Here is a 15,760-nt window from a genome sequence, read left to right on the forward strand (position 1 = left end):
AATTTTCATATCTATAAATATTTGATGGCTTTTATTTAAAGCCCGGGGCTTATATAGATATTTGAGCTTTAATTATTTTTTGCCAGCATCACCTGCCTGTCCCTACACATTGGATTTCATTAGCTTTTCAACCTCCTAAAATTTTATCCACAAAAACACGTCCTTCTTGTCACATTTTACCCCCTACTTCCTGCCTCTCTAACATCTGCCCTGCGCAGTAAGCATATTAGTCAAGAAACGATTGATGATACCGCAACTCTCTAAAATGAATTTGATGGATCTGTTCATCCTCCTCTTCCTCCTGTGAGCCTGATGGAGGAGTGTGATGGAGCATGCTTTCAGCCTGTGCCTCAGGGAAGGAAAAAAACCATCTGTGTCTCCGTATGCAAGAGACAGCAACAGGATCACTGCCCTCGCTGGGGGCCGCTATACAGTTTGTTGCATGACAGCCTTACATAACATGAACCCAATAAAACCTGCCCTGGAGACGTGTTATAGAGAAGGAAAAAACACTTCTTTTTTTTAAAAGTGTACAACTTATAATCATAGGAAGAAAGTACGACTTTTACTCTGTTTTGTTTACGTACAGGGATCCCAGTTAATAGTGGCTTACGATGAACATGAGGTGAACAACACGTTCAAATTCGGAGTCATCTACCAGAAGTTTGGACAGGTGAGCTATTTTAATTATCTTCCGCTTACTTTACATGTACCCTTTTATCTCATCTATCTTTCTCTTGTCTGTCCTTCACTTTATGTGCATGTATGTGTTTTCCTCCTCAGACATCAGAAGAGGAGCTATTTGGAAACAATGAGGAGACGCCAGCTTTCAAGGAGTTTCTCAGTATCTTAGGAGACACGGTTGAACTTCAAGATTTTAAAGGGTGAGGGTAGTAAAATGCAGTTCATTGGCATAAAACAACTAGAATAATGTGAGAGAAAGTGGCAGGAAGAAAGGATTCAGTCAAATTTAAATGCAAAGGAACGAGTGAGTCTAAAAAGAAGGAACCTTGGGGTTATTACAGTGAAGAACATGGCGAGCTTTAATTACTGTAACCTTGGAGCAATTTGTCCTGCTGTTTCGGACTCAGCATGCAACATGGGTAAACTGCTTAGTGCAACAGATTTGTGCAAAGAAAGTGCCACATGGACAGGTAATCAGAGCTTTGTTTATTGTAAGGTAGGGGGTGGGGGGGTGCCGCAAGCTTTCTCCTATAGGGTTACACTTGTTGCTTTTACATAAGGAGACTATAAATTGTAGCTGACACATCACATTTGAATGACACTGGAGCCAGTTAGGCTTAAAATGTGATGACGGGATGTGTAAAATGCATGAAACAGAACCTTGTAAGTGAAGGCTGGAGGCTGCACAGAGAACATGAGAGCTCTGATCCTGTGACAGGTTCCGTGGTGGGCTGGACGTGTCCCATGGACAGACGGGGTCTGAATCTGTCTACACCGTCTTCAGACAGAGGGAGATTATGTTCCACGTGTCAACTAAGCTTCCCTTCACCGAGGGTGATGTTCAGCAGGTACCACGGCTTAATTCTGCCTTTATTATTGTTACACTGAATGCATGTGTGGATTTAGCTGCCAAATGGGGCACTTGAGCCCAGAAATATCAATATTAAATTGCTTTTATTCAAAGGCACTGAATTCAGATTTGATCCCTTGTTGGAAGAATGGTTGAGTTAAATGCACTAGATCATCTCACAGCTATTAAAGAGGACTTTAAAAGGAGCACATTCTTGCTTTTATGCCTGTGGTGCTGATGGTGTATCTGATATTCACGTGTTAGTGTTGTTCCTGGATCATCATATGATTAATATTGATCCAGGTTTACTATTGCAAGTGATCGATCACATAGTTATTATGTTTTAGTCCTGCGACACAGAAAAGAACCTGCGGATGTCCACTCAGGAAAAAAATCCAACAAAGGGAGCGTTTCGAGCCATCGTTGGGTTGGGGGTTAGGATTCAATCGTGGTTAGGGTTAAAGGATCATCTGGTGCTGATCTGAAGTTAACACTTGAACAAAGCTGACCTTTCTTGTGTCATCTATATCTTTCAGCTGGTTTCAGAAACTAAATAAATTGTTCTTTGGCTTCTTGTGAAAAAACAAAGAAAAAAATAAAGGAGGATGAGTTACAAAACTTTTAAAATCCATTCATAAAAGGAGTAAAAGAGCGACTAGATGGCCTAAAATGCTGTAGGAGTGTATTAAATCACTTATTAGCAAATTGTCACCCCAGTATAGTATATACCATATAATAGCTTAAATGCTACAGAGACTTTTGCTTTTAGTGTCTGCAGTGAGCTCTTGGTTTTGTGCTGAATCTCATTTTTCTGCAAACATGTTCTATTCTAAAGTTTTCAGTGTACAGGAAGTAGAAGGGAAAAAAATATGAGTAGCCAAAGATGAACAGTCTCATCAACGAGTGACCTTCAGTGTTCTTCAGACTCTGACAGCAGCATCCACACTAAATTACAGTGGGGGCATGACTTGGGTACACACATAACTGCGTGTATTCTAAGACACATGTCAAATCTTATCTGGCACTTGTGGACGAGGTGTGAAAATAGCAGATGCACAACCAAAATCTGCACATAGTGTTAAACCACTGACCTTTCTGGCCTTTCTATCATGCAAATGTATTATTTTAATGAACTCTAAACAATTAAATCTCCCCTCTGTTTCAGAGGAGAATTATCATGAAGACTTTATGGACTTGCTATCAATGTAGCACGCTTCTCTTATTCTAATCCAGCACTGAGATAAGCCTGATGGGCCCTGCACTGGCAGTTATTAAATCTTGTGTTAAGATCTTTTCTTTTTAAACCTTCATTGTAGTCTTAAAGTGCTCGGTGACAATGAGCTTTGCCATCCTAATAAAAAACTAAATTGCTCTTATATAAGCCATCGCTGAGGGTTTGATGTGAAGTCTCTAAAATCCTCCCGAGAACCATATGAACCCTTCTTGAATTCAGGGGCTCATGCAGTGTAGAACTAGAAGCCATATCCCGAGCTCTTATTTTGAAAGTGTTCAAAAACAAACACATAGCAAAAACTGGTGACCCGAGGTAATTATTTCCTCCTCAGCTCCAAAGAAAAAGGCACATAGGAAATGACATTGTCGCCGCAGTCTTCCAAGAAGAGCCCACACCGTTTGTTCCGGACATGATCGCCTCCAACTTCCTGCACGCCTACGTCCTTGTGCAGGCAGAGAACCCCTGCACAGAGCACACGACATACAAGGTACAAACAGGAAAATACTTCCTCTCCTTCCGTGTGTGCTGTAGTGAGCCGGTGGCCACAGTAACATGTGGCTGTTACTTGTTTTATGCTGACAGGTGTCTGTTACGGCGAGGGAAGATGTACCTTCATTTGGACCTCCCCTCCCAAACCCAGCCATCTTCAAGAAGGTGAGCGGCAGATGTGATCTCAGTATGAAAAGAAGCACCACCAAGGCAGCTCGCTGTCTGGGCAGTATTTACTTTTAAGGGAATAATATTATATTTTCTATATATTGACTTTGTTTTCTTTGTTTTTTAAGAGGTTTGAGTGCAGTAAAAATCAGATAAGGCTCGCAAGGGAGTAGATAATGGATAATAGGTACGATTTGCAAATAACTTGTCATAATGAATTAGAGCTTATTATATCATATATATAATATTATACTACAGTATATTTCTAACTAAGCATGTCATTTGTTTTCACTTGAGACAAAGGGAAATGTGAGGTCAGAGGTCAAATGTGGCCACATTATATTTAAAAAATGATATTTAGAATTCCCCATATACTAGAATCATTTACCAAATGTTGCTAATACAAACAAAGGATGTATTTTCCAAATGTAAGCACAGTTTTAAAGATAAAAGTCATTTTATGAATATTATATTTGACCATAAAGAAGAGGTCAAACGGTACTTTCTATATCGTTGCAGGACACACCACACTTTTAAAAAATAGTTTTAAGGCTTTTTGTCACTTTTTGGTCAATAAATCATTGTAGACCTTGGTGGACTTCAAGGTCTCTACACCCCCAGTTTTTATCAGAGTTCCTTGAAAACCTTTTGAGCTGTTTACAGACAGAATAACACACACACATGCAAACACTACCAAAAACACACCAGGCAGAGTCAACTTTTTGACCTTGACTCCAATGACTTGTGCTGACGAAAAGCTAAAGTTCACTGAAATGAACTGATATCCTTCGCTGGCAGCCAGTCACTCAATATGAAGAAGAAGAGTAGTGCTTTTGGCAGGAAATGATACGCTGACCTGCAGCACGGATTGCCTTTCAGTAAAAGGTATCTGCAGCATGTGAAAATACACTTTTTAGATTTCCAGCAGAGAGTTGGTTAGGAGATTGATGCCAATCTTAAAGTAGGTAAGAAGCTGTAGACTTCCTGTTCATGGAGAAAATGTCCAAAGGTAATATAATAAGAAAATACAGTCACAGGTATTCAGTATCTCTATAAAGTTATTGCTTAGTGAAGGATGAAAGATTTAATTCAGGATTCTGTCACAAAAGCAAAAGTCCAATGCAGAAAAAAATTAGAGACACTGGTTTCAGCATTCAGTCGATAATAAAGCTGCTCACTGCAGAATAAGAGGATGAAAAGGGGAATTTGAGGCAGATGGGATTTTTAAATCATTTACGCTCATGATCACCACAGCACAATGAGCTGAGGCACTGTTGTCTGTATATCGTTAAGGTCACCTTTTCCTTTCCTCATTGTCACCCTCCCCATTCCTTGTTGCTCATCAACTTCCCTCCTCGCCTCTGTCGCTCTCTAGGGCCCAGAGTTTCGAGACTTCCTGCTGACAAAGCTGATCAATGCTGAAAACGCCTGCTACAAATCTGACAAATTCGCCAAACTGGAGGTGACACATGCGCGCACAGCTACGCCAAAACACCGCAGCATGCCTTCGTTCCGCTCTGCCGATTCATCCCTAATCGTTTTCCCGATGCGTTCCTGCTTGTGTGCGTGTGTGTGAACCGATTTCAGGGGCGAACACGAGCCGCGCTGCTGGACAATCTCCACGACGAGCTGCACAGGCAGAGTCAAAGCGCGCTTGGTCTGGGCCAGGTCGGAGAGGAGGACAAGCTGGAGAACGGGGGACACGGAGGCCTGCTGGAGTCCTTCAAGGTGAACATGAGCCTAGACAAAAAGTACATCGTTCAATCCTTTCTCAGCTCTGTGACATTTATTTAATCACCGTCATTACAGCACAAGAGTGCCAGGTTTGCTCGCTGTAGGTCAGCGAAATGTCACAGGTCTGCAAGATGACTTGAGGCGCTAAACCATTGTTATCACAGACGCTCCTGGATTTCTGTGCTCGAGAATTTTGACCTTATACTCACAGTGTGTGTGCGTGTCTGTGTGTGTGTGTGTGTATTCAGCGTGAACATGTGAACATGCAAAACGCTGCGGCGCTAAATCTGTATGAGACTGTGCCTTTCTCTTTATGAATTTCTCCTCTGCTTCCTCTCACCAGCCACCTAAATCTCTCTAGCCCATCACACCGCCATTGCACGTGCTCACTGAAGGCTGGAGTGTCTTTAAAAGGACCGTCGTGAATGTGTGTCTCTGTTTGTCGCCACGAAAATGTGTAACTAATGTAATCATTTGATTCTATCGCTCTTCGCAGGCGTTGTGGACGGCGGCTTTGCAGTTTCTGCAGTCGGTCCCAGGGGGCGCTCTTATTGTTGCTGTCGTGGCGGTTGCTGTGTATTACCTTTCTGTGTCACTGTAAATGCACGTGGGGGAATTATATGATGATAAATAAAGACGATCTCATATGATGTTGTTTGTGTGTGTGTGAATTTGAGCTGGTCATAGCTGAGGCAGATAGCAAAGGTGGGAAAAGTATCGACATTTGATTTGAATGTTACCGACCGGAAGTCATCATAAACTCCTTTTATATCAATGAACCAATGATATAAATAATGAGTGTAACACAGTTACAGTACTCTTTCTTCTCTAACTCACTTTTTCTTCTTCTTGGACAACTGCGCCCTCTTGTGGTCACCTTCTTGACACTGCCTCCCCCCAACTTCATTATTTCACACTGTTTCCATTACTTGCTTCTACTCCTTAACCTCCTCCTCTCCCTCATCATGAGCTCATCTCTCTTTTCTCCTGTTTCTCCAGAGAGCCATGCGGGTCAGAAGCCACTCCATGGAGACTATGGTAGGGTCTCACCGTCACAGGAGCCCCGGTGTAGGAGGTGGTGTTCCAGCCAGCCTCAGTGGTGGAGGTCTGCCACAGAGCACCAGCGAATGCACAAAGAGCACCTTCACTGTGAGTTCACTTCAGCAAGATGTGACTTGAGCAAAAAGCTTTGGTTCTTGTTCATTTACTCATCCATATTTAATGTTGGAGGATTTTCGGGGAACATTTTTAAAGTGCTGCAATACTAAGAGAAACCAAATTCTTTATTCTGTTATCCGCAGCCTCCTGTACTTTCAGCCAAGTCTCCCCTGAAGAGCCCTGTGAAACGGCGCTCGGGTCTCTTTCCCCGTCTCCACTCCAGCACAGAAACCTCTTCAGACAAACACACGCGTGGGTAGGTTAAAGGTCCCTGCATTCAGAAGTTATTACTGTTACAGTCTTTTTAAAAAGCTACCGTTTGACTTACGGATTTGCTTTTTGTGTGCAGCGACCAAAAGTTTGCAGAGAGCTGCCTGCTGTCCCAGGACGTGAAATCAGAGACGTCATCCAATCCGAGCTCACCTGAGATCTGTCCCAACAAAGAAAGGTGAGACCCAAGCTGATTTTATCTAAAGAATACTTTAACAATACTGCTTAATGTTTGCTTTTCACGTCAGTACAAATTTTACTCACGGTTGCTCCTCTGTGTTCTCCTCAACAGGCCGTTTGTCAAGCTGAAGGAGTGCGGCGGCGGCAGACAGAACATTTCTCGTTCTTCTTCCAGCACCAGCAGCTTCAGCAGCACCACGGGAGAAACAGAAGCTCTGGAAGAACTGGAGACGGTGAGCCCAAACTTTTATTCATTCATTTCAAAAGAAGGAACGAAAGAAAGAAAATGTGTTGTGCTGTTGAGAGTTATATCTTTAAAGTATAAGAACATTGAAGAGATGGTGCAGAAAGCTGCATCTGGTCTGAAGGAAAAATCACACAAACTTGGAAGAGTTGGTCGGATTTGTGCAAGATGCATTAGGTGGCAATGGACAAATACAAACATACAGATGGTTACACCCTCATGCAGCAAAGAGGATGTATGTTGAAGCACAAGTCACAATAAGACAGCTGATCAAGTTGTTTCTCTAAGTCATCTACACAAGGCAGATGAAGAATAGCAGCCTACGACATCATCTCAAAATAGTATTTCAAGTTTAATAACGAAATTTTGACTTATTTTTTTTCTTAATGTGGCCCTAATATTCTGTCATATCTGTACGGAGTCAGAACCAAAGGTTTGAAGTTGTTGGTGGTGTCAGTGTCGTGGATGAAATAGTGTATAATTACTAAGAACTGCTTCGTAGTAAGCGCATGTCAATTATGATGATTGCAGCTCTACTTGATCACCTTGTATCAGATAAAACAGCTTCAAGGTGTTATTTTATCTTACCTGAGAAATGCTGTGAGATTGTTCCTCCTCTCAGTGTTTGGCAGGAGATCAGCTTGCACAGATGATCCCTACGCAGTAGAAACTCTCAGAGACAGATAGAGACACGGCTTAAATGCCAGAGAAAACTGTTAAAGCAATCGTTAAGTGCCTGATGCAGCAGTAAAGTACACCAGCGGGCATCACAAGGGAGAATCTGATAGGCTGGATGGGAAGAAAAACGCAGTCTTTATTAGCATAATAGAGAGACTTGAAGCAGCAGATTAAAACTATTTTTAAAGTTTGTAGGGGTCAGTTCTTGGGTTTTTTTATTTTACTTTTTTAAGTCCATTAGTTTTTACAACCTTTGGAACCAGGCGAATTAGTATTTGTAGAGTCTTTATGCTACATTTAGCTCATTAGCTAGCATACTAGCTAGCTAGCACACACACACACACACACACACACACACACACATATATATATATATATATATATATATTTCTTCTAGGAGAACTATTATGCTAATCCACTTTGAAAGTGCTTTGAGTGCTCAGAAAAGCGCTATATAAGAACCAGTCCATTTACCATGTTGTTAACCTATGCACTGTCTCTCTAAAGCATTTTTTTCTGCTTTGGTGTGTTTATGATGTCTGCGAGAGTCGTGCTCACCTCAGTTTGTGTTTTTCTTGTGTCTGTGTGGGTTCTCTCCAACTACTCCACCCAAAAGCGTGTAGTTACTGGGGTTAGGTTGATGATTCTAAACTGACTGAAGGTGTGAACTGTTGTCTGTGTTAGCTAGCAAAACTATTTTTAACTATGAACAATGCAAATTGACTCTAGTAGAATGCGGGAATCAAAATATTGAGTTAGAAATAAACTTAAGACACCACATCACCTATTTTAATCTAACCCATTTTATGATCATTTCTCCCTCCAAGCCAGCTCTACCCAACTCCTTGCAATGTTTCCCACTTTGCTGAGGGGCAAGTTAAATTCAACTTCAGCAAAATTCTGCTCCCTCGTTTCAGAGAACCTCTTTTAGCCCCCCACCCCCATACGTCTGTGTCCATATTTAACTTTCGTCCTCCCGCTTTCTCTCCTTCCCTCAGGCCAGCCATCCACCCATAGCTTCTTCCTCTGCCTTCAGCCCCGCACTCAACATAGAAAGCCAAGGGTCCTGCACCCCTGTCATCATGTGCCGCAGTCCAACAGGTAAGCCTAAATTCATGAAGCATTTGTGGACTAGCTTTTAGTCCAGTTTGAACAGAATGATACGCCAGAGGTGGATGAGTTCATTTTCTAATGAGCATTTCCTTTGTTTCCTTTCCGTCTCCTCCCTTTTTTTCCTTCCACAGATGGAAAAACTAAGACTTCACCGAGGTCAAACTTGAAGTTCCGCTTTGACAAAATGAGCCACTCATCCACGACTGTAAGTCTGATACTTGAACACTGCCTTGTTAAGATTTTTCAGTAGGATATTTCCAACTTTTCGAGACAGAAGCTCCATAAAACTTTTAAAGAGAAAAAGTTCGACATTGAAATTAAGATAATTATGGCAGAATGCTGGCAGCGATGCCAAAAAGTCCCCTGGTGTGTGTGTGTCTGTCTGTTTTTTTAACACTTTGTCTATCTTATAGACATCTCATTATCTCTGGAACTCTGTAATGTGACTGAAACACTCAAGCTGATGTTGGGTAATAAGCCCGGACTGAAAGACGTGTGCTGAACGCTCTCTCCTCTTTTGTTTTTTTTTTTGTTCCCTCTTCTCTCTTTCAGTCTGAGTAGCTTTGGGTGGAACAGAAAAAACCCCAACCTTGCACAATGAAGGGACAGCGCCTGCTGACAGAGCTGCAAAAAAATAAAACAACGACAACAAAATAAAAAAGTCACAACAACAACCACAAAATCACTGTAGAACTACTTCCCAATGCCAAGGATAACCTGAGAAGGTTACCGAGTCCCCCGCACACTAGAATCTAACTGAAACTACTGTGAGTATATAGGGAGGAGAAGCAGCTGACATTTTGGCTTTTGTTTCCAACCAGTCTTTAGCTACAGATTAGTCGATGCTCGCTGCACCGTTGCTCATCCACCTTTCATGAGGGTCTTTGGCGTGGCTGTGATACTGTGAGTTCAAGCCGAGCTCGGCTTTTTTCCCTCAAGCGTCTTGTTTGATAGAGAGAAACACGATGACCACCTAGAGGAATTGCGACACGAGTTAATGGCTGAACTGTTAACCTTTATCTCACTGACTGTTGAGTGCCCAGTGGAGGAAGAAAAAAAGAAATCATTAGCCATCAGGATGTATTTGCCTTCGCCCTTGAACAGACGAAAACTGCGCACAGAAGACTCGCAGTAGCAAGACCTCGGAGGCGCCGTGGCTGGGAGTCTTCTCCACTGTGCTCTCTGAGCTTGTTCTTTGCATAATGTAAATGCTTTTTTCAGAGAACAAGTTTTCATTTCGCCGAGGCTTTTTGTAATCCCGCTAGCTGCTGCATTGTGTCTACTGCACTATAAACGTGACGTGTCTCCTCCTAGGACAGCATTTCTGTATCCGTAGGGGCAACTTCATAGACTTGAACTCAAGAGCAGGGTGGGGGGCGGGGTGGGGAGGGGCACTGCCAACACATTTTGCCACAAGCTTCTTTTAGCCAAAGCTGCGCCTTACAATCTATCACACACATAGAAAAAGCCCTTTTCGCCGCTGACACGTTCTTTCTCAGCCTCCGTCTCGTCTCTGTGCGTCTCACTATGTGAGAGGACGGGGATCTGGTTACAGCACAGTTGTGGGTAGCCGAGCTACACACACATTTGCTCAAAATAGATGTTGCACTCAGTGAAAACATTTCACCTTCTGATACCTCCCATTGAAACTCGCTAGCTCGGTGTATCGGCGTGTACGTACGGCGGCTCTTTAGGACATCTCTATGGTTTTTCCCAGGATGTGAGCTGATGAGGATGACTTGAAAAATATGAAGTTCAGGTTATAACGAACCACCTATGAAGTTACAAAAAACACTTTGAATGTAAACTATGAGCCTTTAAAAAAAAGGACTTAGCTGTTGCAAAAATACAAGTACAAACTGCAAAGTCGGTGCTCGCAGGCACAGAAGGACCACGGGTCTAATCTTCAACTGACATTAGCCTGGAAAAGAAGCATAAAGACACACACATTCGCTTCCAGTGTGACCAAAAACAATCAAGCTGGTGTGTGTTAATGTCGGTGTAATCTTACTGTGTAGGGAACAGTTCCTGTAGTTTAGGCTGGCCTAAGAGTGTAAAAGGTTTAATAGCTAGTTTCACCCAAATCACAAACGCCCTGTGTGATTTACATGTAGGTCACCTTTTAACTTGCCAGGAAGCTGTTCTAACTTGAGTAGTACCTTTCTAATTTATCAGGACTAGAGGCAGGCGTGTTGCCAAACACACGCTGCCCTCGGTCGGTGATTACCTCGAGTAAGGGAAGCAGGGATAGAAATCCTCTTGAGAAGTTCAGATGTTATATAGTTTGTAGCAGGTGTCGCCTAAAAAAAAAAAAGCCCTGCAGCCTTTCCTTTGTTAATACGCTTAAGTTATTAAACTTTTTTTGCATCGATGTCATGTAAAAATTGTTACTGCAGAGTACGCTAATTAACGGTGAAATGATTAAAGGAAATATATTAAGTTAAAAGCTGTCTAAACATGTATATGTATATTTGGTTATGTAATGTGCCATTGAGAATTTATTCTAAAATAAAATGTTGTATTTTGTGTCATATTTGCGTTGTTTCAGGTTTTCTGTTGTTTTTTTTTTTTTAATGCAATCTCTCCACACGGGTGCTTTTCTTGTCTATACTTTAATGTGTAATATATTTGAACATGTGAGGGAAGTTTGTTTCACATTTTGTTGAAACTGCAGCACCATCACATTATTCTGACAGCAGTTAATGTGGTCACATTTTAGAACAATACAAACCAGAAGATCTGTGAAATCGTCTCACAAAGCAGAGTCTGCTTACTGTAGCGCCTCAGGGTGGTACAGCTGGGCGATGCAATATCTCCTTATTATATGTAACATTACATGAAAGTGATCCTTTTTTAAAGTGGCTCTTTTTCTGGTTCCTACCTAAAGTAGTCCCATACAGTCCTGTGGAAAAGTAAGTCCACACTGTTATTAAATAGCTTCCAAAATAAACTTTAGCAGTAGTAGTTTGAACATTTGACATTTTTTAGTCTCTTACATCCTTGTGGATGAATTGTGGCCCACTCTTCTTTACAATGTTGCTTCAGTTCATTGAGGTTTGTTTATGCACAGCTCTCTTAAGATCCCGTCGCAGCATGTCAGTCGGGTTGAGGTCTGGACTTTGACCAGGTCATTGCAACACATCAATTTTTCTCTTTCTCAGCTGTTCTGTTGTAGATTTGCTGCTTTGCTTGGAATTATTGTCCTGCTGCATGACCCAGGTGCAGCACAACTTTAGCTGTCATATTGATGTCCTCACATTTGACTCTACAATATTTTGGTATTCAGGAGAGTTAATGATTGACTTACTGACTCCAAGGTTCCCAGGTCCTGTATCTGCAAAACAAGCCAAAAACATCACCCCTCCACCACCGTGCTTGAGCTAGTATGAGGTGTTTGTGCTGATATGCTGTGTTTGGTCTTTCCTAAACATGGTGCGGTACATTACAGCCAAACAGCTGCACTTTGGTCTCATCTGTCCAAAGAACATTGTTCCAGAAGTCCTCAGATTTATTCAGATGCAATTTCATAAACCTAAGTCGTGCTGCTATGTTCTTTTTAGAGAGAATACGTTTTCTTGTCTTAAAACATCCAAAAAAGCCATGCTCATCTGTTTTTGTTCATTTTTATCCACATCTAACCCAGCCCGCTGATTCTGTTATGTAGTTCTTCCCGGCAGCAGCAATTTCTTCTTGAAGAACATTGCTGATGTCTTCCCTCCTTGGCAAAGTGTTCACACACACCTGAATGCTCCAGATCTCCAAACTGCCCAAACCTCGGCTCTCATCGAGGCGTTCACACCTGGTGATCAATTTATCAGATGCATTTGATCAACTGCACCTGGCTGCTACTTACTCTTTTAATTCCTATGGAAGCAGCAAAGGTCTTAGTTTTTCATAGGACTGCACAGAGTCCCGAGAAAACCTTCTTACAGGACTATACATGTGTTTTGGTTTTTTAGAAGGAAGCTGCATCTGTGGTGAGAGGCTCCTGCTCAGTATGACAGTATGGTAGGAGATAATAAGCACAGGCGTTTCCCTCTCTCCTCCTGTCCTGTGTTACTAGCTAGCTGCTGGCTTGTTTCGGTCAGGTGATGTGGCTGGCGGTTGTAATTTGGCAGGAAGAGTAGTTCCTACATGAAACTGCTCAGTACAGGGAGATTCATCTGTAACTAGCACCTCACACCCTCCCCCCACAAAAAAGTCTAGATGGAAAAATAGCAAATATGGGCCGGAGGGAAAAACTTGTGTTTGATTCTGTGGTAAACTGTCACTTTAAAGACTTCACAAAATGCAGAGTATCAAGCTTGTATCAAAGATGCAGTTTGCAAAAAACACGAGTAGTGGCAGCTACCACGTTCAGTGTTTCGTAAAGACATATATATGAAATGATATAACTTTATGATTTAATTCATAAAAATAATGCATAACTCCATTAGTGGTTGTCAAATCTCAGGGATGAGTAGACAGTTGCAGAATGGGCAGGCTGTCTCGTGGCTCCCTGCTGCTCCAGTGCACCTTCTGAAATCACTGCATACATCACCTGTAACATTGTGAAAAGTAAGGGGGGGGGGCACAGTTTAGGAGATGCAAGCCTGTCAGTGAGTTCACAATGTTCAGGGACTGTATTGAAACAGTACGTTCACTTACTTCTGGCTTCCTCTTGACTTTAGGTGGAACTGCAAAAAACAAAAAAAAGAAGAAAAGACAGCATGGTAAAAATTGCCGTTCTGAGTATTGCCTCATAACAGGTTAACAAAAGGAAACACACAGGATATACCTTTGGGAGGGGATGTTTTGCATTTCTGTGGTACCGGGCATCGAGGTGGAGGTTGTGGAGCCGAGATGGTTTGTTGGGCTGCATATGGAACTTCATATATGACCTGTGCCCTGGGAAGTGGCTGTGGTTTGACCTCTGAGCTCAGACAGCGAGCCAATTCCAGGATGATGGGAAGGCAGAGTAATGCACAAGCACAGATCAAAACCCTGTGCAGGAGTTTCCTTGGAGAGGGACCTGTGATGAGAGCTATATGATGAGGAGGATACATGACAAGCAGTAAGACCTGCTGGCCAAAATGCAGATGCACTGTGATGCACTTCATTATATGTCATTCTCTGTACCTGCGGTAATGTTCACGTGCGTGCGATGTCCATTTTCACTTACACCTGTATCCCAAACAACCATACATCCATAGGAACCTTCATCCGACTGGTTGACACTCTGGATGTTTAAGAATAGCTTTGTCTGACTGGCTGAAATTGTCTTGTTGGTCAAATGGTGTCTCTCGCTTTCCTTCACAGGCTTCCTAAAATCATATGTTGAATTTTCCCACATCCAGGCACCGGTCCAGTTGTTTCCACAGTGCTGAACTACACAGGACAATGACAAGATGCCCCCTTCTGGCACATAATACATCTCGCGTTTTGCCAAAATACTAAGCTGGCATTCTTCAGCACAGAGACCTAAAAGAAGGAATTTAGATTTAAGTCACTGTAGCGGAACGTGAATGTGTAGCCAAGGAAACTCGTGCAGTTTGGTGCGCCTTTGTCCCAATCTGGTTAGATTATAACCACTAAAACACATTAATAATCAGGGAACATAAACACACACGCACATGTTTTTGTTTAACTTGGTACATCTGCTAATTTCCATATGCAGTGAAACACACGTCATTCAGAATAAAATACGCATATGGCGGCCACATTTAAAAGGCACGGAGCTTAACAAACATTTCAAAGAACTAGACGCGCTTTGGCATGACCGTGATTACCACAGCTTTTAAGGCAAACACATGGCAAATGGCATGTTATTATAGAATACTGAAGATGGAGAGTTCACACGAGAGCTTTAACAAAACAAAAAACACCCCCCCCCCACCCCCCCCAAAAAAAACAAAAAAACAAAAAACAAAACAAAACTTAAGGCAAGAAGAGAGACTTTCTTTTATGTAATGAGAACTTTGGTCAGAGTTTCAAAAGGAGATCACTTACCAGTATGGAAGACATAGACGAAGCTGATGACACCGAGGAGATAGGTATACATGTCTGACTGTAAGGATGTGTTTAACGGTGTTTTTGTCTGCCGTTCATCACTTCCCCTAAGAGAGTTTGTGCTTACATTTTACGGCTGATTCTTAAATGCTGCCACACTTTCTGGAAATCTGAGTGGGCTCACGCTATTTCACTTTCTTTTACTCAGTAATTATGTTGTATTTCCTTTCTCCTGCTGTTGTTCCAGTCCGGTCAGAGATGAAGGAAGTGAACACTTACCCACACACACACGCAAAACTGAAATACGGGAAGCAGTGATCTCATGAACAGGAATATAAAATTTCCTGCAGGAAAGGGGCTGGCTTCAAAGAACTATAACATGAAGAGACAAAAGAGAACAGAAACCAGCAAATCCTTCTCCTTCCCATTTCTGTGCAGGTCTTGATTAACATTTTAGTCCAGAGACCTTGATTAAGGCATAGATGGCTGATTATGTGGTTATTTGGAGTTTACAGATCTCTGACAGCTGAAGCTGAATAGCTCACTAGCTCGGTGGTTTTCAAACTTTGGCATCTCCCACTTCAGAAGCCAAACAAGCACTACTCCTACTAGAAATAAATAATTAAAAAAGAAAACATTGAACATTTTACAGAAATTAACGGTTTTGGTAGCGTATAATTGATGTATATGATAGAAGGGGGTTAATAGTGTAAGACAAGCTTGCAGAAATAACTTTTCCACAAATACACTATATTCTGTCACGGGGACTCAGATGGCACCAAATATTAGGAACGACCCACTTGCATTGGCTGCATAGTTTACCGCTGTTACTATGGGGAAAGTGCTTGTGTTCTCTTTATTTCAGAAAATAGCCTGGGGAAAGTTTTTTACGATTACGTTTCTGTTGTACTATAAACGCGCAGGTAGGGATTTTCCACTCGGAGTACAACTGCAAGCCCATTCCCAGCGT

At 42.1% G+C, this 15,760-nt stretch overlaps 2 protein-coding genes across 11 annotated transcripts in view; one reads left to right on the forward strand and one right to left on the reverse strand.

Moving 5' to 3' along the window:
• Positions 1–11,333, forward strand: part of rap1gap2a (RAP1 GTPase activating protein 2a) — a 90,816-nt gene extending 79,483 nt beyond the window's left edge. For all 8 annotated transcript variants that reach the window (XM_084951707.1, XM_084951709.1, XM_084951715.1 and 5 more), the window contains 14 exons: positions 590–673; positions 784–884; positions 1,403–1,532; positions 3,100–3,255; positions 3,351–3,422; positions 4,801–4,887; positions 5,013–5,153; positions 6,159–6,308; positions 6,461–6,573; positions 6,667–6,765; positions 6,880–7,000; positions 8,688–8,790; positions 8,934–9,007; positions 9,355–11,333. In XM_084951707.1, coding sequence (XP_084807833.1) covers positions 590–673; positions 784–884; positions 1,403–1,532; positions 3,100–3,255; positions 3,351–3,422; positions 4,801–4,887; positions 5,013–5,153; positions 6,159–6,308; positions 6,461–6,573; positions 6,667–6,765; positions 6,880–7,000; positions 8,688–8,790; positions 8,934–9,007; positions 9,355–9,363 — 1,440 coding nt within the window. In that variant the 3' untranslated portion in view covers positions 9,364–11,333. The remainder of the gene's footprint in view (positions 1–589; positions 674–783; positions 885–1,402; positions 1,533–3,099; positions 3,256–3,350; positions 3,423–4,800; positions 4,888–5,012; positions 5,154–6,158; positions 6,309–6,460; positions 6,574–6,666; positions 6,766–6,879; positions 7,001–8,687; positions 8,791–8,933; positions 9,008–9,354) is intronic.
• A 10-nt stretch (positions 11,334–11,343) lies between these two features.
• LOC146374109 (uncharacterized) lies at positions 11,344–15,192 on the reverse strand. Of its 3 annotated transcripts, XR_014802285.1 has the most exons (6): positions 14,791–15,192; positions 13,921–14,262; positions 13,580–13,825; positions 13,450–13,478; positions 11,799–13,342; positions 11,344–11,704 (listed from the first exon to the last, which is right to left on the reverse strand). XR_014802285.1 is itself a non-coding variant. In XM_084951717.1 (5 exons), the coding sequence occupies exons 1-5, from the start codon at positions 14,840–14,842 to the stop codon at positions 13,235–13,237; spliced, it is 777 nt and encodes a 258-aa protein (XP_084807843.1). In that variant the 5' UTR covers positions 14,843–15,192; the 3' UTR covers positions 11,344–13,234. The 3 variants fall into 3 exon arrangements, 2 of the variants coding, with proteins under 2 accessions (XP_084807843.1, XP_084807844.1); XM_084951717.1 differs by having other exon boundaries at positions 11,344–13,342; XM_084951718.1 differs by having other exon boundaries at positions 11,344–13,342; positions 13,580–13,813; positions 14,791–15,191.
• Positions 15,193–15,760: the final 568 nt, after the last annotated feature.

The sequence above is a fragment of the Perissodus microlepis genome, chromosome 14 (genome assembly GCF_051167445.1).
Source record: "Perissodus microlepis isolate ML-2025 ecotype Zambia chromosome 14, ASM5116744v1, whole genome shotgun sequence".
In the NCBI taxonomy this organism is placed as follows: Eukaryota; Metazoa; Chordata; class Actinopteri; order Cichliformes; family Cichlidae; genus Perissodus; species Perissodus microlepis.